The sequence below is a fragment of the Muscardinus avellanarius genome (genome assembly GCF_963383645.1).
Source record: "Muscardinus avellanarius genome assembly, chromosome: 9".
NCBI lineage: Eukaryota > Metazoa > Chordata > Mammalia > Rodentia > Gliridae > Muscardinus > Muscardinus avellanarius.
This window is the reverse complement of record NC_137795.1, coordinates 29,544,833-29,571,560: the sequence shown is the minus strand read 5'-3', so window position 1 is coordinate 29,571,560 and position 26,728 is coordinate 29,544,833. Positions and strand designations below refer to the sequence as shown.

The 26,728-nt window shown below is 43.3% G+C and overlaps 1 protein-coding gene across 2 annotated transcripts in view; it reads left to right on the top strand.

Moving 5' to 3' along the window:
• DNAH11 (dynein axonemal heavy chain 11) overlaps positions 1-26,728 on the top strand; it is a gene marked incomplete at its 5' end in the record, with an annotated part of 386,720 nt that overhangs the window by 240,711 nt on the left and 119,281 nt on the right. For both annotated transcript variants that reach the window (XM_080701838.1, XM_080701837.1), the window contains 3 exons: positions 613-774; positions 14,224-14,457; positions 25,893-26,039. In XM_080701838.1, the coding sequence (XP_080557964.1) occupies positions 613-774; positions 14,224-14,457; positions 25,893-26,039 (543 nt within the window). The remainder of the gene's footprint in view (positions 1-612; positions 775-14,223; positions 14,458-25,892; positions 26,040-26,728) is intronic.

The window sequence follows — 26,728 nt, the reverse complement described above, 5'->3', positions numbered from 1 at the left end:
TTACATTTTCATTTTTTGGAAACAGGGTCTCCTAAACCAGCGCGCGCGGCTGGCTTCGAACCTGCGCGATCCTCCTATCTCTGCCTCCCAAGCGCGGGGATTACAAGTGTGCGCCACCACGCCCGGCGGGGGATCTATTTTTTATTAATGTAATGTGGCTCATGTTATGGAAATGAATAAAATGTCCCATTATTAATGATAACAACAACAAGCTTAAAAGCAAAGCGACGCTGTGTGTGTGTGGGGGGGAGGTACTGGGGATGGAACCCAGGGGCATTCTACCTCTGAGCTACACCTCCGGTCCTATTTTTTTTTTAATCATTTATTTTGAAGCAGGGTGTCACTAAGTTGCAGAGGGCCTCACTAAGTAGCCGAGAAACGCATTTGAGGAAAGTGCACAGCAGCGCTTCCGAATGTTCCATGAAGCCTCTACTTGGATCGGGCTTGCCCTTGGGTTAGTGAGGAGGTTCAGGTCACTTCCCCGTAGAGTGCCTCCGGATAGTTGAATGGGTCCAACTGAATGAGGCCCTTCTTTCGTAGACTAAGGTTGCAGGGTCAGTGTTTGCTCACTGGTTACCATCTCTTCCCTTCCCCCATGTCTTGTCTCCACAGATCATTTTGTGTTTCTCTCCGGTTGGACACACGCTGAGAGCTCGTGCCAGGAAGTTCCCTGCCATAGTGAACTGCACTGCTATTGACTGGTTTCATGCTTGGCCGCAGGAGGCTCTGGTCTCAGTCAGCAGGAGGTTCCTAGAGGACACTGAGGGGATTGAGGTAGGTCTCACACACGCATTTCACGCCCTATAAACCCCAGTATTAAGTTACTCCCAAAGCTCACCTCCTTTCAGAATGCCATGCTTATGTAAGATGAGAAAATCATCTTTCTAGTTTATGTTCCATGGAATATAATGGCTGACCTTGCTCCACCATGTGGAGAAGGCTGTTCACACACAGGCACACAGAGTGTGTGAGTTCACCGGCCCGAAGGCCAAGGTCATTCCTTCCTTGAATCATACTGAATACAAATAAATCCTCTAAGTGTGCAATTAAAAATCTAAACAAGCTGAGCATGGTGGCAGACGCTTGTAATCCCAGTACTTGGGAGGCTGAGACAGGAAGATCGCAGGTTTGCAGACAGCTTCAGCTACTTAGTGAGGACCTCTGCAACTCAGGGAGATCTTGTTTCAAAATAAAATTAAAAATAGGGATGGGGGTGTGACTCAGAGGTAGAATGCTCTTGGATTCCATCCCCAATACCGCAAAGGAAGGAAAGGAAGGAAGGAAGGAAGGAAGGAAGGAAGGAAGGAAGGAAGGAAGGAAGGAAGATTTTAAAAATGTGGTCACCCTTAGCCACGCCGTGACTGATTTCTATCTAAGGCAGTAAATTGTGATTATTCTTAATATAGTATTGGCAGTGAAAAAAAAAAACAGCTTCTATCATTTTAACAATAGCCTATCACTTGTTTTATAGGTTTATGTGTTTTATGTGTTTCTGTGTCTGTCATTTCTGTGTGATGATATGTGTACCTCTTATTACACTGGGGGGGGGATGCTGGGGATTGAACTGAGGGGCTGTCTACTTCTAAGCCACACCCTAGCCCTTATTTATTTAGTTAGTTAGTTTTGAAACAGTCTCACTAAGTTGCTGAGGTTGGCCTCAAACCTGATATTCCTGTATCAGCCTCCCAAGTACTGAGATTATAGGTGTGCACTACCATGCCTGGCTTATGCAACCATTTAGAAATGTAATATGCAAATGCAAAATTGCAATCTTCCTGTCTTAGCCTCCCGAGTAAATTACATTTGCATATTATATTTCTAAATGGTTGCATAAGCCAGGCATGGTAGTGCACACCTGTAATCTCAGTACTTTGGAGGCTAAGACAGGAAGATTGCAGGTTTGAGGCCAGCCTCAGTAACTGAGCAAGACTGTGTTTCAAAATAAAAAATTAAAAAGGCTCAGGATTTACCTCAGAGGTAAAATACCCCTTGGTTCAATCCCCAGTAACAAAAAAGTAAATAAAATAAATGGTTGCATAGAAAAAGAAACTTTAAGCACAGAGTCAAAGTAAAATGAAATGTAAATATGAAGCTGTGGGATTTCCTTGAGATGGGTTTTATTTAGTTTGTAGTGACTTTCTTTTTTTTTGCAGGTCTGGGGATGGAACCCAGGGACATTTGACCTCTGAGCTATACCCCCTGCACTAATTTTTATTTTTTATTTTGAAACCGGGTCTCACTGAGTTGCAGAGGGCTCACTAAGTAGCTGAGGCTGTCTGCGAACCGAGATCCTCCGGTCTCAGCCTCCCGAATGCTGGGATTACAAGCGTGCGCCACCACGCTCGGCTGTAGTGACTTTCTGATTGGGCAGTTCAGACAGGTGGTGATGTGAGCATTCCGTATCATTCTCTCGGGCCATAGGAATATCCCTGACATTGAGAGTGGCTCGCAGGCCCAGAGGCAGCACTGAGATATGTGAGGAGTGGTGTCTGCCCCTAGATGAAGGCCATGCACGGCCCGGAGCATCTCCCCAACCACAAGGCATCGCTGCTGGCTTTCCCAAAAAAACCCTTTCAACATTTTGCTGAATGTTATATTTTTTGATGGACAGATGGTTAGATATTCAGACATATTTATATATTTAATTAATTTTCTGTTGCAGCTAGCTTTATTGGTTCTTAGGTCAGTTTTCCTTTGCCTTTAATTTTAAGACAGCAGCTACATATAGGTAAGCATGGGCAAGCTTCATTTCTACTCACAGAATTTTATAATTCTAAAAGAAGACAGGAAACCTCTTTTCCTTGAGTCTTTTACTACAAGTATAATAAATGTTTCGGGGAGTCAGCCACCTCTTCTCTCCCCTTTTCTCCACATTCACATTTAAAACATTTCTGTTAGCCAGGCATGGAGGTGCACGCCTCTAATCCAGTACTTGAGAGGCTGACACAGGAAGATCTCAGGTTGGAGGACAGCCTCAGCAACTTAGTGAGGCTTTCAGCAATCTAGCAATACCCTATTTCAAAACAAAAAATTAAAAAGGGCTGGGGCTTCAAGTTAGAAGTAGAATGCTCCCGGGTTCAATCCCCAATACCACAAAACAAACATTTCCACTAATGAATAGAAGAATATGATCTATTCTGAAGTCTGACAGAAATATCGTGTACTATAAAATCTGAAAACCCATTAAGTATTAGAAATAGTGATCCTAAGTATTAAGACAGAATTCTTAAGCAGTTACTAGGTACACTGTGTTATTGGGCAAGATTTTGTCTTCAGATAGTTAAGAGTAACTATCAGTTACAAGAGGAGTCAGAATTCTGCCATATCAGGGGAGTCAGTGTGTCTTTGGATAGCAGAGCTCCGCTTTGTTCAATCCCCTTGATCAGGCTGGCTTAGAAGGGAAGAAAAAGGTCCAGTGTGCTCTGTCCTGAAGCCACTTTCTCATGTGCTCAAAAATCAGAGCTGTAGCCTGGTTAAGCTCCTCTTCGGCACCATAGTTTTTTTTTTTTTCTTCTTCTTCTTCTTTTTAAAAATTTTTTTTATTGAACATAGTATACATTTAAACTATATTTGGTGCCCTCTCCCCCCCGCCCCCGTTTTCCCTTCCCCCCTCCCACCAATGGTTGTCTAGGTTAACCATGTCTCATTCATAATTTTACACATGTTCACATGTAGACCCTCATTAATCAGGATCAGCCTTCCTCCTCTCCTATCTTTCCATTCAAACTATGCTGGTATTTCCCCTCCATTATCATAGTTTTAAAAGTTCCTCGTCAGGCCGCTCTGTGCTGGCTTCTCCTGGGAAGGTAGAAGCCACTTTGGAAGCGGTTGCCCTTGAAGCAGCTTGGATACGGCAGTGACCATTGACATCTGCTGGATGAGGCAGGACTTGCACCGTGTGAAGCCCACAGGGCTCCTGTCAGGTGCAGGGCTCTGTCTGACGGTGTCGTGACGCCTCCTATAGGATTCCGAGGGCCACGTAGGAATTCCGAAAGCCCTTTTACCCTTCCTATCAGGCTGAATTATGCCTCCAAACAAATTAGCCAGATGATTTCCTTCCAGCGCAAGGTGCTTATTTAACGTTCCCACCTTCCTCACTTGTCACTCAGGAGCCATAATTATAATGCAGAGCGCAGCGTGTCCACGTTCTTCTCAAAACATGGGGCGTCTTTTCTGGCGAGGTCAAAAACAGCTTTTAAATTTTTGGAATGAGTACTAATTTGATCAGTTTCTTAATTTTCATTTCAATCATTAAGACTGAAAGTTATCACCATAATTTAGGCCCTTCTTAATTGCTGACCTCATTCCATGAGTGTAAGGTGCTTACACAAGGTGACCCCCTTGGCCACAGGGGAAGGTTTCATTAACAGCCAGCAGTTTTGTGTATGTTGACATATAATTTTCCATGGATACACACTCAGCACCCAGGGAGATAGGCTGACTGCATCTAAATAAATGTTTGTGCTATTTTTCTGTTATCTAATACTGAATTAAATGACAGCTGTCCCCAAAAGCCCCAATACTGTTTGACAGTTAAATAGACCAGATATTGACCTCAAGACTATGTTAACATGCACTACTTCCCATTGAGGATTTTTTTTTTTTTGGTGGTCCTGGGGGTGGAACCCAGGGGCTTTCTACCTCCAGGCTATACTCCCAGACCTATTTTATACTTTATTTGGAAACAGGGTCTCACTAAGTTGTTGAGAGCCTCACTAAGTAGCTGAGGCTGGCTTCGAACCTGTGCGATCCTCCTGTCTCAGCCTCCCAAGCGCGGGGATTACAAGCGTGCACCACCACGCCCGGCTCCCCATTGGGGATTTTGACATGGAGAAGGGAGGAAGTGGTGTAAGAGAGGAGAAGCCCCTCTACCCCCAGCCCTGTGGGTAAGGTGGGGAATGCTAGGAGAGGTACCTGGGTGAAGAGCGTAGTGATTAGTGTGTGGGTTTCCATGAGGAGCAAGCAAGAGAAAAAAGAGATACCAGGTGCATTTAAAGAAAAGCGGGAGCTTTGCTTTTTAAGGAAAAATAAGCAGTAGACATCTGTGACCGCATGGCTGGATGAAAGCAGAGATCGCAGAAGAGGGATTTCTTAAATGAGCTGTCTGAGGGTGAGACTTGTGTCGGGAGGTGTGAAGGTCTGAGCCAGGTGGAGGGGCCCACCTTCTTCAGGCACGGTGGCCCCCTGCGAGGCTGCAGCTCCCTGCCCTTCTCATTTGATGGCGTTCACATGCGACCATGGCTCAGTGGCTCAGTGGCACCTGCCTCTTCAGTGAACTCAGGCTTCCCCTCTTCCATGAAGGACTTGCCGTGGAATTCATTGTCCAAAATTACAACAAGAATTTGTCTGCTCAAAGAGCAAAGTTATTTTACTGCTATGTTTAAAGATGTATTTACCCAGTAATCTATAGATTCTTTTTTAAAGAATCAGTTCTTTTTTTTTTTTTTTTTTTTTTTTTTTGGTGGTACTGGGGTTCCTGGAAGCCCTTCTAGCTCCGGGCTACACTCCCAGACCTATTTTTACATTTTTTTTAAATTTGGAAACAGGGTCTCCTAAGCCAGCGTGCGTGGCTGGCTTCAAACCTGCGCGATCCTCCTGTCTCTGCCTCCCAAGTGCGGGGATTACAAGCGTGCACCACCACGCCTGGCTAGAATCAGTACTTTTTTAAAGCACTGTATCAAGCCAACTGGAGTGGTGCATGCCTATAATCCCAGTACTTGGGAGGCTGAAACAGGAGGGTCACAGGTTTGAGGCCAGCCTCAGGAACTTAACAAGACACTGTTTCAAAATAACAACAACAAAAAAAAAAAATTAAAAAGAGCTGGGGATATAGCTTGGAGTAGAATGCCCTTGTATTCAATTCTTAGTGCCAAAATAAAATGCCAAGCTGCTGAGCTATACAGTCTATTATTTATATTTCACTCATTTGGATGTTGGCAAAACAAAATATATTAGACACTTGTGTCAGTAAGGTAGTTTGTTAAATAAAGAAAATGTAATAAGGAGCTGGGTATGATGGCACACTTGGGAGGCTAAGACAAGAGGATCTGGGTTCGCAGCCAGCCTCAGCTACTTAGTGAGGTTCTCCACAACTTAGTGAGACCCTGTTTCAAAATAAAGAGTAAAAGGAGAAAAGCGGGGCTTAAGAGCCCCGCTAACAACAAATATCCATTACCACAAAATCAGCGCCTTTCAAAGCCAGAAAACAACATCACCAGAGAAACAAAAAAAATCACCAGGCTCCAGAGAGAAAGCGGACTGAGAACAGAGCCACAGAGGATATCCTCACGCCCGAGGACGCGGCAGACGCGGCAGCAGCGCCATACTGCCGGCGAATTCACGGGACGGCCACAGCAAGCCGAGGGGAGCCGCTGCGGAACAGCCAGGCGGGATTTCTCGGCGCAGAGGACATCTAAAGCCCCCAGTGTCTGAGCTCAGCACACGCTGCAGGGATTCAGAGTGGAAATCAAAACCAAGAAAAAAAAAAAAAATGCCAGCCCAACAGCCGAGGGCGTAGCAGCGGCGCCATATTGCCACTGGCGGCAGCAGCACGGAACTCACTACAGCTACATCTACGTACTCAAGAACAGTGAGTCAAATTGCGGGCCACAGCGGAGAAATCCCAGTACTGTACTCACTGGGACTTGACCCAGTGGGAGAGGGGCGGTGGCAGTGATATCACACCATAGGAGAACGTGCAACCTGGCACCCCCCACGGTCTAAAGCAGCCTCTATCGACTCTCTGGGTCGGAGACTCTGTGATAAAACCCAGTAAAGGAGTAGTGGGGTCTGAGATACTACTGACTCGAGATCCAGAGCACCTTAAGTGAAGTCATAGTGACCCAAGGGAAGAACCCAGAGAAGGCACAAACTTCCGAAATCATGGGAAAGAGGAATAATACTGGAGCAATTAATGCTCACAACCCCACAACATCAGAACCCGATAAAACAGAAAATCAGAGATTTCTAAAAGATCAAATCAGGAAAATAACTGTAGAAATAATAGAGGTGCTTCGAAAAGAACTCAGAGAGAGCCAAAAAGAGATAAAGGATGCAATTAATGAAGTAAAGGCCTCAATTCAAAGCACAAACAACCTATTAGAACACATGGAGAACAGAATCTCGCTCTTAGAAGATGATCATTCCAAAAATGAACGCATAGTTTCTAATCTAGGAAAAAATATCCGACAGCAGGAATCTGATATTGAAGAAATATGGGCCCATTTTAAGAGAGCTAACCTAAGAATAATTGGAATAGAGGAGGGAAAAGAAAGTGAAACTAAAGGGATCAACAATCTCTTCAAGGAAGTAATAGCAGAAAATTTTCCAGACATAGAGCAAGAGGTCGATACGCAGGTCCAGGAAACTTATAGAACTCCCTTTAGACAGGATCGGAGAAGAGGATCCCCACGCCACATAATTGTCAAAATGACCAATGTGGAAGCCAAGCAGAGAATCTTAAAGGCAACAAAAGCAAAGGGCCAAGTGACATTCAGAGGCAAACCAATTAGAATCACTCCAGACTTCCCAAACCAAGTTATGAGAGCCAGAAGGGCTTGGAGTAACATATTCCCAATTTTGAAAGAAAACAACTTCCAGCCAAAAATTTCCTACCCAGCAAAACTTTCTATCAAATTAGATGGAAAAATAAGAAGCTTCCATGACAAACAGAAACTGAAGGAATTTATGTCTTCAAAACCAGCACTAGAGAAAATACTCAAAGAGATTAACTACAAAGAAGAAATAGGTAACACACATCAGAACTAGAGAAACAAGATTTTCCATCCAACAGACAACTAAGATTGGTTATCTGTGGAGATTCATTATTTATGTTAGTCTGTTCCCTATCTTTAAAGGGTATTGTTTGCCTTTATTGTTGTTAATTTTTAGGATTTCTAGTTGGAATATTAATATACCTTCAGATATAGCATTTGGAAATATTTTATCCCATTCTATTAGTAACTGTTAACTCTGTTTACATTGTCTTTGGATATACAATATGTTTTTTATTTTTTAGGGAGTTTGTATACTCTTCTGTTGCCTGTGCCATTGAAATCATAACCAAGAAATCACTGCCAATTTCAATGTTGTGAGGTTTTATGACCCAGATTTTCTCCTAAAAGTTTATAGTCTAAAGATTTATATTTAGGTCTTTTATCTATTTTGAGTTAATACTTGTATATGGGATTAGGTAAGGGTCCAATTTATTCTTTTCCATGTAATTATTATGTTTCAACAATATTTAGTTAAAAGATTATTATTCCCACCACCAAATATTCGTGTAAACCTTGTCAAAAATAACTTGACAATATAGGGAAGAATTTAGCTCTAGGCTTTTATTTAACTCCAATGGTTTATATATCTGCCTTTAGAATAGTACTACACTGTTTCAATTATTGTAGCTTTATATGGTTTGAAATCAGAAAATATATATCTTCTAGCTTTGTTCTTTTTCAAGATCGATGTGGGTACCTAGAGTCCATATTCCATATTAGGATAGATTTTTTTTCTGAAAAATAAATATATAAATATATGATAGTTTCACCTAAAAAATAGAAAAAAATAGATTCTCTGGTAAGAAAGAAAGCAAAAAGAAATATTGAAATGTTATCTTTAAGTCATCAAAAGCTTGGTATCAGACAAATGAAACTGTTATGAGAGATTATCATTTTTAATTTTGGATAAATTGCTATAATACTAGATGTCAACTACTAAGCCAAGCATAGGAGGGGGGGATAGGGAGAGAACGGGGTGGGGATCGGGTGGGGGCTGACTGGGCGATGTGTGCATGTATGTCTACAAAAGTATGTATCCCACTATGATGTATGAATACAGTGCACCAATTAAAAATAAATATGAAAAAAAAATAAATAAAGAGTAAAAAACCTGGCTGGGGGTGTAGCTCATAGGTAGAATGCCCCTTGGTTCACTCTCCAGCACTACACACACAAAAAAAGAAAATGTAATGAGGAATAACGTGCTTAGCACCACATCAAGCTCCTCCCCGGTGTGCCTCACAGCGCTTGTTCACCTTGAGGAAAGCTTCCTTGAGGCTGCCCAGGCTGGAAGCTGTGGGCTCAGGTTAAGCTTCAGGTCTAAAAAAACTGGCTATACCACTGCATCCCCTATGCTTTCCCCAGCCCACAAATTCCTCCTTTTTAGTCTCTTTTTCTCCCCCACCCCCTTTTCAAAATAGTCAAATGCTGTGCTGTAGTCAAGAGAGAAGGGACAAGCTTGGCTTTGGTGTCCAGCTGTAGGTGGGCCTCTCCTGAGCACAGACCAACAGTTCAGCCCAAGGTCCCTCCTCCTGAGGCTGGTGACCAGCTGGCCATGACTTGGATGGGTTCCTTGTCCGGAAAAAGGCGCTGTCCATGTTTATCTAACAGAACGTTGACGCAAGGAGGCAACTGAGGACTGAGAGAGGAGGTCCCATGTGGACACGTTCCCTTTACAGCCAGAGGACAGGGAAGGAGATGACGAGGCCGAGGCCGGCACCTAGAGAAAAGCCACAAACCTGCCAACTTGAGAGTAGCGATGGACCCATGAGGCTGACCCAGGCCCTGCTTTCCTTCAAGTGTGCAAAACTGCTAAAGCCCTGGGAAGCAGCTTTCTATTCCTGAAGCTTGATCAACAGTCACAGAGCAAGGAATATGTGATGGACAGTCATGCGTGTCTTGGGGAGGAGAAAGCGGGCAGAAGAAAGGTAAAGAATGCCCATAGCTACTTGGGTATTTCCTCGCCAGTTGGAAGATGTGTGTAAGCCAGGATGAGATGTAGGCAGAACCAAGAGAAATCTGTTTGCATAGACTTTTGTCTTGCTATTTCAAAATGGCTTCTGTACTCCTTAGACAGAGAATGGTTTCCCCAAAATGTATAGAATTTCTTTATCTTGAGGCTATCTTTTTATTTTTCATTTGTATCAAAGAATCCTTATATATGTATATGTATTTGGGGGGGGGAGGGAACAGGGTCTCACAAGATGCAGAGGACCTCACTAAGTAGCTGAAGCTGGCTGAGTACCTGGGATCCTCCTGTCTCAGCCCCGCAAAGTACTAGGATTACAAGTATGCACCACCACACCCAGATCTAATTTATGTTTTAAAGAACTGCAGTAAAATTCATTAATATAACAGCTATCATGGGCAAAATGTTAATAAACCTCTTGTTTGGCTATATATGTATACTTGTATATGTATTTGGTACTGGGGATTGAACCCAAGGGCATTCTATCTCTGAACTACGCTCAGTCTTTAAAAAAAGTTTTTTCTTAAACAGGGTCTCCTTAGTTGCTGAGAGTCTTGCTAATTTGCTGAGGCTGCACTGGAACCTGCAATCCTTCTGTCTCAGCCTCCCAAGCACTGGGATTACTCCCAAATTACCAGTTTTACTTGGGATTACTCCCAAGTACTGGGATGACAGGTGTGTACCACAATGCCTGGGTTTGCACAATATTTCTAAAGTGTTGTCCCAAGACCATTTCTAACCTTACTTCTAGGGATAGGGGTGGGGAATTTTCCTCTCTTTACACCACCTCCTCCCTTCTCCATTTCCAAGTCTTATATGAAGAGTAATGAATGTTGATGCAAAGTCTTATGATAAAGACCGCACATCTGGCCTGTTTAGCATTTTAAAGAAGTTAACACAGAAATATTTTCTGAGAAAAACTTTCAAGACTTACTTTAGGTGTATATGTATGTGACAAAATTATCCCAGTTCAACTTGAAAACAAAAATTCTCTCATCTGCCCCTCTGTCCTTCGTACTCTCTTTCCTTTAGAACACTCTTACAAGCCTAAACTTGACTTTACAGACAAGTGTGGTTACCTTGGCTGGTTTTGAGAAGACAGAAAATCCTAGATAATAAGATATTTGACTTGGTGGCCTTCGGGAGTTGGCTTCCTTAGGACTCTGCCATCTGGCATTTTCAACAAGAAGGACATAGCAGGCACTTGCTTGAAGAGACAGGCTTCCCGAGTACTTGGAAAACTGTCACACCGCGCAGCAGAGTCATTATGTTTTTGTGTTTACAGTGAGGCTACAGATTAAACACTTGATCTCAATGTGGGAAAAGCAGTTTTATCTTTGCATTTGATTATGCGATGAAGACAGCTGTTTCCCAGAGCATCTTAGTGAAGAAACCTTGAATTCCTTTCACCTTCTTCGTGATTGGCCATGGAGTGACCACAAAGCAGCGTCCGCCGGTCTTCCTACAGGGCCCAGCTCTAGCAGGAGAGATGTTGTCCCCCTGGGTGTTCAAAGTGAAAACTACAGCTCGAGCTGCCATCCCAGCAGCCTCCCTCAGCTCCCCGCTCCAAAGAAAACGGGAGATAAATGAATGGCAGAATAAATAATTTATGCTAATGAAATTACTGCAATTAGTAGTTCTACAATGACCCTTTTAAAAGCCACAGCTGTTAATGTCAGGAAGTGCTGTCACTACTGACCTTATCATAAGAGAAAGTGACAAATTGCGAATGCAGGGAAGACCAGTCATCAAAGAGGTCTGTTCTGGACCGATTAGAGTTTTCTGAAAAACAGTGTGAATTACAGCCAGCTGCTCCGGGCTCCTGGAGGCTCCCATGCTGGGCCGTTTTGTTAAGCGCGATAACAATAGTTATTTTGCCCCATTGAGACGACTTGTCTCGGGCCACTTCCAGCTCTACCGGAAACCACTTTTTCCATCAGAGATTTACAAATGAAACTGTTGTTAAGGAGAGCTTTCAGCGCCTCTGCAGAGCCTCCTCATAAGGATCATGGTTGGGCAGAGGCCAGGGTGGTGTTTTATCCCCCCTTGTAAGGAGGTTACACTTGGCTGAGGGAGCATTTATCTGTATTGTAGAAAGGTATGTGTCCGCTTTTAGTTCCTATTAGAACAGGACTGGACAGGAATAAACTTCTGCACATGCTTGTATGGATGCCAGACCCTCTTAAAAATAAAGTCCCTGAGGGATTATTACACAAAGTTCATATAAATTTCATTCTAAATTTTATTTTTCTGAGTCCACTATTTGGTCATAACCTTGGATCCCCCAGAAACAAAGACAATTCAGGATTTCATCATAACTTTTATACATAACCTTTGCCTTAAAAATGCACGATTCAGCTGGGCGCGGTGGCGCACGCTTGTAATCCCTGTGCTTGGGAGGTGGAGACAGGAGGATCACGCAGGTTCGAAGCCAGCCGCGCTGGCTTAAGAGACCCTGTTTCCAAATAAAAAATATTTTAAAAAAGATAGGTCTGGGAGTGTAGCCCGGAAGTAGAAGGGTTTCTAGGAACCCCAGTACCACCAAAAAAAAACAAAAAAACAAAAAAAAAAAACCATGATTCATACATAACTTTTGCTTTAAAAACACATTGTTTCAGTTACTAGTGAGATCGATTTTTAATATGCAGAACAATCCAATAACATGAGGTGTCACACCCACTCAGGGATTTTCCACAGTATTGGAAAGGTACGTGTCCCAAGAGGTGGCTTCGGAGCAGTTGTTTTTTGCACCAGCGAGAATCGCCCTGTCTCTCCTCCCACCTCCAGTCCTGATATTGATGGTGCAGGTTTGAGGCATTTTACTGCATCACCAGCCACTTGTGCACATTTTTCCCAAAGACGTCTGAGCTTTATTGACAACACTTTGGTAAATTATGTGTGACTTTCCCAAGAGTTGGTGTAGCTCATTTAATTCATATTAATTGATTTTTAGGCTTCCCTTGATTAATTGAACCTGGTTCATCTTGTACAGAATGCAATAAATAATCATTAAAATGAGGGAGATGTGACTCCACAAATTAAAAAGTTAACTACTTCAGAAGTCACAGAGGACACAATGGAAAGAATGAAAAGTGTGTGTCTATGAGGGGGGGGGATTTTTCTCCAGGAAATCTTCAGAGGAGAACCCTTGGGTTTTGTGTTTAGAAACGATTGTGGTATTTCTCTCCTGGAAGCAGTGGCTTTTGAAAGCCCATCCTGTTTGTTTTTCATAAAGCTCCATTTCTTTTTTTTTTTTTAATTTTATTTTATTGGTGCACTGTATTCATACATCATAGTGGGATACAAACTTTTGTAGACATACATGCACACATCGCCCAGTCAGCCCCCACCCGATCCCCACCCCATTCTCTCCCCATCCCTCCTTCCCATGCTTGGCTTAGTGGTTGACATCTAGTATTATAGCAATTTATCCAAAATTAAAGATGATAATCTCACATAACAGTTTCATTTGTCTGATACCAAGTGTTTGATGATTTAAAGATAGCATTTCAATATTTCTTTTTGCTTTCTTTCTTACTAGAGCATATTTTTTTCTGTTTTTTTAGGTGAAACTATCATATATTTATATATTTATTTTTCAGAAAAAAATCTATCCTAATATGGAATATGAATTCTAGATACCCAAAACGATCTTGAAAAAGAACAAAGCTAGCAGATATATATTTTATGATTTCAAACCATATAAAGCTACAATAATTGAAACAGTGTAGTACTGTTCTAAAGGCAGATATATAGACCATTGGAGTTAAATACAAGCCTAGAGCTAAATTCTTCCCTATATTGTCAAGTTATTTTTGACAAGGTTTCCACGAACATTTGGTGGTAGAAATAATAATCTTTTAACTAAATATTGTTGAAAAATAATAATTACATGGAAAAGAATAAAATTGGACCTTTACCTAATCCCATATACAAGTATTAACTCAAAATAGATAAAAGACCTAAATATAAATCTTAAGACTATAAACTTTTAGGAGAAAATCTGGGTCATAAAACCTCACAACATTTCTTACATCAGCTTTGTTTCTTCCATAACTTTGTGTGATTATTAATTCTCTTTGTCTAAAGTTTAGTATAAAAACAACCCTAAAAAAATACTCCTCAGAATATTGCATCTCAATTTCTCTATTTTTCTCTTTCACATACTTAATAGCTAAAAATCAAGTTGTAAAAGCTTTGCTTATATCATATTGGCTCTGGGGCTTGGTATGTGGAGCACATAAAAAGCCTTTGTCCTATTTGATAAGAAGATGTTTTAAAAAGCTAAATGCTTTATTATAATCACTCTAATCTTATGGATATTTCTTAAAGATTAAGTAAAAATTTCTTAGCTTCTAAATCTATTCTAGCTCCTAGGAAATAGACTGTATAATTTTGTTGATTAATTTTTATTCTATTTTTAAAATCATATTTTAACTCAAGAGAATTATGTAAGAATTGCAATATTTATGTTTTCAGCCACTGCACAAAGAGCATATCAGCCTTTTCATGGCACACGTTCACACCAGCGTAAGTGAAATGAGTGCCAGGTACTATCAGAATGAGAGAAGACACAACTATACCACCCCGAAGAGTTTTCTAGAACAAATATCACTGTTTAAGAACCTGTTGAAGAAGAAACAAAAGGAGGTGTTCCAGAAGAAGGAGCACTTGTTCAACGGCATCCAAAAGTTAAAAACCACCACCTCGCAGGTATGACCAGGTGTGCTGCTGTTGAAAAGAAATCTCTGCTTCTGCAGAGAAAAATGTTTCCTTTTGAAGCAATGCTTAGCACATTCATATAGGATGCCTAGTTTTAAGTTTACAGTTTGAAGACACAAGGAGCATACTGTTATTGTTTTCCTAAGCTTAGAAAGAATTGGAGGTTGCCGGGCGTGGTGGCGCACGCTTGGAATCCCCGCACCTGGGAGGCAGAGACAGGAGGATCGTGCAGGTTCGAAGCCAGCCGCGCGTGCTGGCTTAGGAGACCCTGTTTCTAAATAAAAATGTAAAAATAGGTCTGGGAGTGTAGCCCGGAAGTAGAAGGGCTTCCAGGAACCCCAGTACCACCAAAAAAAAAAAAAAAAAAAAAAAAACAAAAGAAAGAAAAAAAGAAAGAATTGGAGGTACCTAACACACCTGTACTCCTGGAAGGCTGAGACAGGAGGATAAGAGGACAGCCTTAGCATCGTTGTAGCAAGAGTCTCAGCAGCCTAGTGAGACCCTGTTTCAAGAAACAAAATAATAAGTAGGGCTAGGGATGTAGCTCAGAGGCAGAATGCCCCTGGGCTTGTGTCTGTCTGTCTGTCTGTCTGTCTCTCTCTCTCTCTCTCTCTCTCTCTCTCACACACACACACACACACACACACACACACACACACACACACACACCAGTTACTCTCCCATAAACTCACCCCATCCACCTCTCCTGCCTTCGACTTCTCTGGGGGCTCTGGGCTTGTGGTCAGGAGTTAGGCCATCAAGGGTGGAGTTAGGGTCCCTTTGGCCTTGACACTCATTCCCAGTGAGGCATGACTACGTGGCTGGTGATGATACTGAGGTCTTGAGGATGCAGTTTTGCAGTTTTTTCTGACCTTGGTGTCTGACCTTGATGGACTCCTTTCAGCCACCAGCTCTGCTTTCTTTTCTTTCAGTATTGGGGCTGGAACCCCGGGGCATTCTACCTCCAAGCTGTACCCCCAGCCCTATTTTTTATTCTTTCTTTCTTTCTTTCTTTCTTTCTTTCTTTCTTTCTTTCTTTCTTTTTCTGTGTAGTACTGGGGGGTGGAACCCAGGGGCTTTCTACCTCTGGGCTACACTCCCAGCCCTATTTTTTATAATTTATTTGGAAACAGGGTCTCACTAAATTGCTGAGAGCCTCACTAAGCAGCTGAGACTGTCCTGTCTCAGCCTCCCAACTGCTGGGATTACAAGCGTGCTCCACCACACCCGGCACTAGCTCTGTTTGATGAAAGTACCCGATTGTGTCTTCATCCTCAGTCAGAAGGCCCAGCTACCTGGAAGGACCTGAACAAATCTCTAAGTTGCAGGAAATAATCGGGAGCGAATTAGCACAGGGTGTGACTCTCACTTCATTTTTAAAAGCCAAACACGTTTGTGAAATAGGTGTTATTACTGTAGCATTGTACTGAGGCTAAAAAAAAATTCAAGACCAGAGAGCTAGTAGCTTGGTATTGAACCCAGATCTGTGTTATGCCGACACCATGTGCCCTCCATGGCACCCCACTGCCTCTGTGACTGGGGAAGGGACTAGGGTAAGAGACTGCAGAGGGCAGCCCAGCCTTCCTCTGAGCCAGCCTGCCCTCCTCTACAAATCCTCCGTGGTGGCCAGTATCTCAAGGCTAGAAATCCTCATGGGTTTCTCAAAGTTTTATCTTCAGGTGCCATTTTCATATGCTTTTCCTTTTTGAAAAATAAGATGTTTTATTGGTGCACTGTAATTAGATATAATTCTGGGATTTGTTGTTACATATTTGTACATGTGTAGGACATAATTTGGTTAATCCTGTATGTTTTTCAAGGGACATTTTTTCTTGGGCTAGTTTTTCCCCCAGAGGGCCGGGAGATGCATTTGTGCCCAGGCTTGAAATGAGGCACGACCCAGGCGGGGGAACGTACTGAGCCTCTCTTTACTCTGAAGAGCCCTTCCACTGGGTCCTCCCCACGCTCCATAGACCCGAGCACTGCCTGTCTCCTGCCCACTTCGATCCATATCCCAGGAAGAGCTCCCTGATGAGCTGTGCTCTGCACTGAGTGGTGAATGGGCCGCTCATGGCTGGGGAAGAAGAGCCAGAGTGAGAAAATGCTAATGTCGGTAGGGATGGACTGGTATAAAGAATGACTACAGGGACGCGCCCAAGAGCATGTCTTTGTTTGTGCATCGAGTCCTTCTCTTCAAAGAATGGCTTTCTTCACGTCCCCTTTTTATGTGCATCTTGTTTTACTCTTTCTTCTCTTTGCTCCATTCTTTCTCTTTTTTCCCCCTCTCCCGTCTCTCCTATTCCCTCTCACAATATCAAGACCCCTTTCCTTAGTAAAGATTTTCCCAGGAGTTCTTTTGCTCTGATTTGATTTCACTAAGAAGACGAGGAAGGAGCTCTGTGGCACAGGGCATTTATGTCCCTTCCAATCATGTCCCAAGCTGAACCTGCTGACTTTGCCCCAGGAAATGATAGTGTGGTCACATAAAATTGACCTGTCAATACTGATGGGCAGCCCTAGGCAAAGAAAAAAATGTCCCCGCCAGGCTGATAGAGTTGTCTTCCCAAAGGGCAGAGCTAAAGGCAAGAGCAGTAGCCCCCTGGTCATCCCAGAGGGAAAAGCAAGAGAGGGTCTGCAGTTTCCTCATCTCCCCAGGTGCGTGGTGATAATCAGGACACAGGGAAGAGGAGGAAGAAGGGAGGGTGGATCCACTGTGAGGATGACTGCAGGGCAGCTTGGGCTCTACCCGGGACCCCTCAGCTAAAAAACGGCAGGGAACAGGGAGGAGTTTGTGAAGATATATGAAGCCTGGATTTAAGAGATACAGGGGGTTTCTTTTCATGAAATATTTCTCTATGGAATGCTTTTAATACCAGAAGAGTGGTTAGAATACTTAATAGTCCTGTAATCATGTTTTAAAAATTAATTGATTCTGGCCAGGCACAGTGGTACATGCCTGTAATCACAGTACTTGGGAGGCTGAAACAGGAAGAGGTAGAATGACCCTGAGTTCAATCAATCCTTAGTGAAAAAAAAAAAATCAATTTATTTAGAAAAGAAAGCCTGTTTTCCTGTGCGGAGAATTGGAGATCAGGTTGTATGTGAAGCAGAATGCCTCCATTCCTCTCTGGGTCTGTCTGCCTTAGGCAATTCCACGGCGCCATTAGAAATGTAAATGTGTAAACCTCTGTGATATTCATTCATTGCAATAAAGCTACACACCCCTTTACAGCCATGTAACCTCTCTAAATGTTAGCTTAGGTCTTCACCCTTGTTCATAGATAAAGTCTTTCTTCCAGAGCTAACTGCTGCCTTAGAAACAGAAATTAGGGCTAGATATTAACACTTTTCTCCTAGTCTTTTGGGTAATTATTTTGCCAATTGCTAAAAGGAACAGTGAAGCAAATATCACTATCTAAGGTTACCCTGAGTTCACAGAGAGAATGTGATATTGTAAACATCAATCATAGTAGTAATCATGCTTTTTAGATGGTTATATAAATAAGTGTGGTTATGTAAATAATTGTGTTGGGGTGGATTAAAAGCTTACTTAAATATAGTAGTGGAATATTGTCCCAAAAGATGAAGTCACTACTAAAGTCTCTTTAGCCATCGAGTCAAGAGAAATGGTTATGATGGTTCTTTGCATCTATGATTTTTAAAAATGGTAATATTTATACTTTTGGAAAATGAATGGAGAATTAATTGTCATGCTTTCATATATTTCTGAGAACAGTTTTCTCTAGCCCTTCACTTCTGCTTTGACTTTCATGATCCTCAAACTCAGGGAGCTAGTACTCTTTTGAACCTAATGAAATTCAGACTAAAAAGTGGGCAGGACCTTCCTTTTCAGCTGATGCATCTGTTGGCACCTCAGAAAGACTGTGTTCTACAAAAGAAGAGTTAGGTCATAGGGTGGCAGGCCAGGAGGAGGCGCACAGCTGCGACACTCACTGGCTTCTGGCGACACCATATAGATACCCTACAAAGTACACATCATTTGCCGTTCTTACTAGGTATTAAGTTCAGTGTTGGGTTGTCTGCATAATGCCACATGCAGTGAGAAAAATCAAGAGAGCCGTTGTGACGGGCCCCGCCCATCAGCCAGTAAGTCCGAGAGCTAAGATGGCGCTGAGCGGAAATCTTCCTCAGAGCACTTAGGTGGTAAACAGCTTTCAGGAAGTGACGACAAGAGCATGAGATACACGGGAACACCGCATGCCATAGGGCAACAGCCAATGGACTGGCTGTTGCCATGAGTTGTGCACGTGAACAGTCTGCTGATTGGCTGTTGGGCTCTATATAAGGGGAAGATTTCTGGGGGGAAGGGAGAGAAGAGAAGATTTACGGGAAGAAGATTTGCGGGAACTGTACAAGAACCTGGGGTAATAAAACTGCTTGAGGAAGATCGTGTAAGAGTCGTCACTGCGCGCGACAAGTGGTTGGCCCGTACGGGGACCTTCGCTTTGATCAGAACCTCGGCAGTCCAGGGCAGCCGGCTGGTAAGTACTCCTTGACTCCGAAAAGGGAGGAGGAGGCTCCGTTTACGGAGGGTTATTTTCCCCGATCAAAGGGGGCTCCATTAAGGAGGATATTTAGTAAATAAGGCTCGCGGATAAGCGAGGCTCGCGGAAAAGCGAGGAACAGCGCTGTATTTTCCCCGATCAAAGGGGGCTCCATTAAGGAGGATATTTTTTAGTGTAAGCAAGTTAGAGAATCGGGCTGGTCCTGATTCGACAAGATGGGAAATAGTCCATCTCACCCATTGCATAAAGCATTGAAAGCTTTGTTGAAAAGTAGAGGCCTAAAGCTTAGGGACAAGACAATACAAGATTTTCTCGAACAAATAGATAGGGTAGCGCCATGGTTTACAGTATCAGGGAATCTTTCTTTAGCAAGCTGGGATAAATTGGGAAGAGACGTAGAACGCGCCGAAGAACAAGGTATTGTCACAGGAGGGACTCGGCCGCTTTGTCGGCTGATTCGTGCCTGTTTGGAAGAAAGGCGCTTTAGAAAATTTGTGCAGGAGGGCCAGGCAGCTTTAGACGGTGTAAAAGAGGAACGTTCAACTTCCTCTAAAGTGGCCAGTGAGGAGGATTCAGAGTCAGAGGGGGAGGATGAATCTGAGGAGGAATTAGAGGCCATTTGTAAACAAGTGAAAGCTTTTGAACTGATTAAAGAGGAAATTTCGCCTCCTCCGTATAACCCTTCTGCGCCCAGAGCAGGAGAAGGTGTCTCTTTTAGTAGTCAGATGTGGAGAGATGCGGGAATTTTTTTAGCAAATCAAGCTTTCCCAGTTTTCCAGCTGCAGGAGGGGGGAAATCGTTATCATGAGCCTTTGGACTTTAAAATAGTTAAGCATCTCGCAGAGTCAGTTCGCACATATGGGTCGTCAGCTGCTTTCACTATAGCAATAATAGAGAGTTTACATCGCTATGCCATGACCCCAGGAGACTGGCAAAATTTGGTTAGGGCCACCTTAAATCCTGGCCAATATTTGGATTGGAAAGCTTATTATATAGAATATGCCACTGAACAAGCTGCACGTAATCGAGCAGCAGGAAATTCAGCCTGGGATATAGACATGCTGATGGGCCAAGGACGATTTGCTAATCAACAGCTTGGGTATCCACAACAGGTGTATGAACAAATCAACAGACTCGCTACCCAGGCCTGGAAGGCCCTCCCTAACAAAGGAGAGGTATCTGGTAACCTTACAAAGATTACTCAAGGATTGACTGAACCCTTTTCAGACTTCGTTGCCCGTCTAGTAGAGGCTGCGGGAAGAATTTTTGGGGATTCTGACGCGGCCATGCCGCTCATTAAACAATTGGTCTATGAGCAATGCACTAAAGAATGCAGACAGGCCATCACTCCTTACAAACATAAAGGCCTAGAGGTGTGGATGAAGGTGTGCAGGGAACTCGGAGGACCCTTAACCAATTCAGGACTTGCTGCAGCCATTATACAGGCCTCCGGACAACAAAGTAAGAATAGTACCAAAAATGGCAATTGTTTTTCCTGTGGAGCGACAGGACACTTAAAACGAGATTGTCCTAAGTGTAGGGCGTCCCAATCTTATCCTTCTCCTCCTGAGTATTGTCGTCGATGTAGAAAAGGAAGGCATCCTACTTTTGAGTGCCGTTCGGTTAAAGATATCGATGGCAACCCCTTGCCCTATACTGGAAAGCAATCATCAAATACTCAGACAAAAAACGGGAGGGCGGGCCCTCGTTCCCAGGGCCCACAAAAATATGGGAACCCTCAGGTGTATGGGGCCATGGAGACACAGCCACCTCAGTGGCCCAATTTACAGCCTCCGGAACAGTCCGGCGAGCCACTCCAGGTTCGGCAGGATTGGACCTCTGTGCCACCTCCAGGCTGGTATTAACGCCACAAATGGGGGTTCAAATTATTGAAACAGATTTTCAAGGTCCTCTGCCACCTAATTCTGTTGGCTTACTTTTTGGAAGGTCTTCCTCTACCATGAAAGGACTTGTAGTCCATCCGGGGGTTATAGATGAGGATTATACCGGTATTATCAAAGTGATGGTTTCAGCGCCCCGGGGTATCGTTGCCATTTCCCCTGGGGATAGAGTGGCACAGTTACTTTTGCTTCCCAGTCTACATGGTATGTTTCCTTCAGCAGAGGGACGACGCGGTATTGGTGGGTTCGGTTCTTCAGGAAATGAGTTAATATCTCTTGCCTTTGATATGGGAACTCGTCCCTTGATAACCTTGGACGTGGAAGGCAAGCAAATCCTAGGACTTTTAGATACTGGGGCAGATAAAAGTGTCATCGCCTGTAAAGATTGGTCATCTTCATGGCCCACTCAAAAGGCTGCCGGAGAACTTAGAGGTTTGGGTTATGCTAAAACCCCTGACCTCAGTGCTAGGGCTTTACATTGGAAAGATCAGGAGGGACATAAGGGGCAGTTTGAACCCTATGTGCTGGAGCTGCCAGTTTCCCTCTGGGGAAGAGATTTATTAGTGGACATGGGATATTCCTTACAAAATACATCTTATTTCCCCCAAGCCCATAATATTCTCCTTCGCCAGGGCTACCACCCTTCCTACGGGCTGGGAAAACACCTCCAGGGACGTAAAAGCCCAATTCCTACTAAAGAAAAGAGTGGTCGCGAGGAACTGGGTTTTGTGCAGTAGCCACTGAGGAGGCAATTCCCATTACCTGGAAGACGGGAGATCCAGTATGGGTTCCTCAGTGGCCTCTCTCCCGTGAAAAGCTTGAAGTAACAAGGAAATTAGTACAAGAGCAATTACAGTTAGGCCATATCCGGCCATCCACCTCTCCTTGGAATACCCCGATTTTTGTGATAAAGAAAAAATCTGGAAAATGGAGGTTATTACACGACCTCCGAGCCATAAATAGCCAAATGCAGATTATGGGGCCAGTCCAACGAGGGCTTCCACTCCTCTCTGCTATTCCGAAGGAGTGGCCACTTATCAGCATAGATATAAAAGATTGTTTTTTCTCCATCCCTTTAAATCCTGCGGATACTCCTCGTTTTGCTTTTACTGTTCCCTCTATTAATCAAGAGGAAATTGACAGTAGATATGAATGGGTGGTCCTCCCACAAGGAATGGCCAATAGCCCTACCCTCTGTCAATTATATGTAAATAGTGCTCTTGAGCCCGTAAAAACCAAATTTCCAGAAATTCGGTGTATTCATTACATGGATGACATTTTGTTAACCACAAAAAATCCCTCCATACTTGAGGAGGCTTATTGTCACCTTGTAAAGATTTTGGAAACTCATCAATTATTCATTGCCTCAGAAAAGGTACAAAGAGGAGAAAATATACACTTTCTTGGCAACATTGTTCTCCCCCATGCAGTCCTGCCTCAAAAATTAATCATCCGCACTGATCAATTAAAAACCCTCAATGATTTCCAAAAACTGTTGGGAGACATTAATTGGGTTCGACCCTTTTTACAAATTCCTAACCATGCCTTGAAACCTTTATATAATCTGCTCGTAGGCAATCCTCAATTAGATTCTCCTCGCGTCCTTACCGATGAGGCCCGCCATGCGTTACAATTAGTAGAACAAGCACTTACGAGAGCGTCTCTCCGTTGAGTGACCCCTGGACAGCCATTATGGGCTTGTATCCTGGCCACTGAAAAACAGCCTACTAGTGTTCTTTGGCAACAAGGACCCCTTCTTTGGATTCACCCCAAAGTCTCCCCTCAAAAGGTAGTTGAATATTATCCCACCAGTGTAGCAAGCCTTGCCCTTAAAGCCATTCAGCAGTGCATCCAACATTTTGGCAGAACGCCCGATAAGTTGGTGGTACCGTACACTGCTCTGCAAGTACAAACGCTGGTAGCCACTATTGATGATTGGGCTATACTTATGTGCTCTTTCAGTGGTGAAATAGACAATCATCTTCCCAAAGATCCATTGTTACATTTTGTTCTGGAACATCCTCTCATTTTCCCATTGGTCACTAAAAACAAACCTGTAGCTAATGCAATTAACATTTTTACTGATGGATCCAAAACTGGTGTGGGGGCCTACCTAATAGAGGGAAGCAATCCTGTTGTCATCCAATATTCACATACCTCTCCACAACTGGTTGAATTAAATATTGTTTTAGAAATTTTTAAGAGAGTTTCTTCTCCTTTCAATTTATTATCAGATTCACAATATGTGGTTAATCTGGTTAGATCGCTTGAATGCGCGGGTCAACTCTCTTTACATACTCCTATTCATTCTATGGCTAGCCAAATCCAGATTTATATACATTTAAGAAAGACACCATTCTTTATCCAGCACGTTAGGGCACATACTGGATTACCTGGCCCTATTACATATGGAAATGATCTAGTAGATAAACTTACCAAGATACATATGATTTTTTCTCTTACTCAAATGCAACAGGCACAGGCATTTCACCGTCAATATCATGTAAATTCTAAAACATTACAACAGCGATTTAAAATCCCTCGACATCAGGCTCGGGAAATTGTAAAAACCTGTAATGCCTGTGCCCCTTTTTTACACCCCCCACATGTGGGCATTTGCCCACGAGGCTTGCTCCCTCTACATCTCTGGCAAATGGATGTAACTCACATATCTGAATTTGGAAAATTGAAATATATCCATGTTTCCATAGATACTGTCTCTGGAATTATTCATGCATCTGCTCATGCCGGGGAAAAGGCACATGACGTCGTCAATCATTGCCTTGAGGCCTGGGCAGCATGGAATATGCCTAAAGAAATAAAAACTGATAATGGCCCGGCTTATACTTCCCAAAAATTCACATCCTTTTGTTCACAGATGGGAATAATTCTAAAGCATGGCCTTCCGTACAACCCTCAGGGACAGGGTATTGTGGAACGCGCCCATCGTACTCTTAAAGAATGCTTGATAAAACAAAAAGAGGGAATTGGAACCAATATGAAACCGAAGCAGCGCCTATCCTTAGCCCTTTTTACTTTGAATTTTTTGCAATTAGATGTCAATGGCAAGACTGCTGCCGATCGTCATTTTGCCCCCTCGGGTACGAGCCAGGGTTTCGTGCGTTGGAAGGATGCCCTCACAGGGCAATGGAGGGGACCTGACCCAGTGCTCACATGGGCCAGAGGCTCTGTTTGTGTGTTTCCACAGAACGGCGCCGATCCTGTCTGGGTTCCAGAGCGGCTGACTCGTCTGGTGAAACAAAAGGATGATGAGCCATCGACTGATTCTTTTGGGGACCATGATACTGTGGAATTCCAAGGATAGGAAGTGATCCACAATGGGGGCTTTTGACTGCTTTTTCTTTTCTATTGCCTTTGAGTCATTCTGCTCAAGTTCTTCCCCGCTTAATCCTTTTACCTTTTTCCCCTAAAATTGGCACAGGAGCAAATTCTACTTTTGCAGGTTATAATTTTACTTATCAGAGCCTGACCATGGCCTTTCATTCTAACCTATTTGATCTGTGGCTTCTTTGTGGGATAAATGGCAGTTGCACGGATTTAGCTCCCCTTGTCATGATTAATGATAATGCGTTTATTGCCGCTAATCTTTCTTGCGAGCTTTCTGCATATCCTACAGATAACCGGTCATCGAAATTTGACAATTTGACAAGACGGTTGCGGTTGGAGATCATCAAAACCAATACTACTCAAGTTGACCCGGTGATGGCCCGCACCTTGATGTCCTGGATCCAACAAGCAGCTCGTCATTTAAAAGAGTGGGCTGGACTGGGTGCTCTTGGTCTTTGTCTGGTCTTACTGTGTATCTTATGTCTCTACTGTCTTAGAAAACTAATCCGTCAGCGCGCTACAGATAAAGTGCTCATAGCTCAGGCATTTGCAGCCATGGAGTTGGGACAATCCCCTCAAATATGGCTTGCGGCGATGGGAAAGTCTTAATGACAGGATGCCAGCTAGGACTGCACTCGGGACCCCGGGAGGGTGCATCCCGAGGAGGGCATGCTCAACTGCATACGGGTTGCCACTGATTCTTGTCCCGTCCCTGGCAAAAGGTGGTGGGCCTAGAAGCCCCTTCCAAACATACAGGGGTTGAGTCCTCTGTCCTCTCCTGTCTGAAAAAACAAAAAAGGGGGAACTGTGACGGGCCCCGCCCATCAGCCAGTAAGTCCGAGAGCTAAGATGGCGCTGAGCGGAAATCTTCCTCAGAGCACTTAGGTGGTAAACAGCTTTCAGGAAGTGACGACAAGAGCATGAGATACACGGGAACACCGCATGCCATAGGGCAACAGCCAATGGACTGGCTGTTGCCATGAGTTGTGCACGTGAACAGTCTGCTGATTGGCTGTTGGGCTCTATATAAGGGGAAGATTTCTGGGGGGAAGGGAGAGAAGAGAAGATTTACGGGAAGAAGATTTGCGGGAACTGTACAAGAACCTGGGGTAATAAAACTGCTTGAGGAAGATCGTGTAAGAGTCGTCACTGCGCGCGACAAGCCGTTTCATGTGAGGTGGGATGAATGAAGACGTATCAGTGGGCATTTCAATATGAAACCAATTGATCTGCAGACAGGCAAGAAGAATTCACATCTTCTACTTGGCGGAAGACCCCGCAGTTCTCTGCTGGGTGGTGCAAGGCATGGTTCTTCCAGCTTCTTTTCCTATGTCCTCTGCTCCCTTGAATGTGAGCTGCATAGGACCAGAAACAGAGGGGAGGCTCGTGCTCAGAAATCTGTCAGCACTCCCCAGTGCAGAGATTGATTAGCCAGATCTTCTACTAACTGCCCCACACTGATTACATTTCCCGCAAAGCCTTGGAAACAGTATTCTGTTTTCATTTTTTGCAAATGAGGCTGTAGTAAAGTCAGGGTAGAAGCATGATACAAACTGTTAAGAACTCCGGAATCTATGCTAAAAACGTAAGTGACACAGGCTGTTTGTGATTGTCAACACAAGTTACCCCAGAGTGATGACTCTTCCTCCAGGTGGGGGATCTGAAAGCCAGGCTTGCCTCTCAAGAAGCCGAGTTGCAGCTGAGAAATCACGATGCCGAAGCTTTCATCGCAAAGATCGGGCTGCAGACAGAGAAAGTGAGCCGGGAAAAGGCCATCGCCGATGCAGAGGAGCAAAAGGTCAGGCTAATCCCACCATTTAGAGTGCTGAGCTATATTTAGCACAAAATAAACCTTTGTAGGTGAACAATTTTGAACAACTTCCTCTCCAGGGAGCATAAAGTCTAAAGAATTATTATAGTTACACATGTAACAGCATTTCACACCATGATTACCACTTGACCTTTCTTTACATTATGCATTTTCCCAACCTTTTAGCTCTTTTAATGATATGAAAGAACAATAAATACTGAGCTCATTCAAGCATATAATGGATGTGGATCTTGAACATCAGGCCTATTTGTAATACAGTAAAGGTCAGGAAGTCACCTCGGAGGTTTCTAAAGGTTTTCAGTTTTTAGGCAAATTGAACAACTCAATTGTTAACAAAGCCCATTCCGTCACTTTGCAAGATGGTTTTCCAATTTTGCATTTTAATAATATAACTGGGGTTTATTATTAAATCCTCAGCTAAATTTGTTCTTTTTGCTTCATCTGAGGCCCTGGCATTCTGTATTATGTTTTATTGTTGGAAACAATTACTTTTAAGATTATAAAGATTCTGCTTTCTTTGTACTCAGATTTCCAGCAATTCTGTAAAAAAAAAAATTAAAAAAATACACTTTTTCTTTTGTCGTCTTTTACCAAAATTTGAGCAACAAATGGAAGCTATTTCCTTTTCTTCTTCCTCTTCCTCCTCCTCCTCTTCC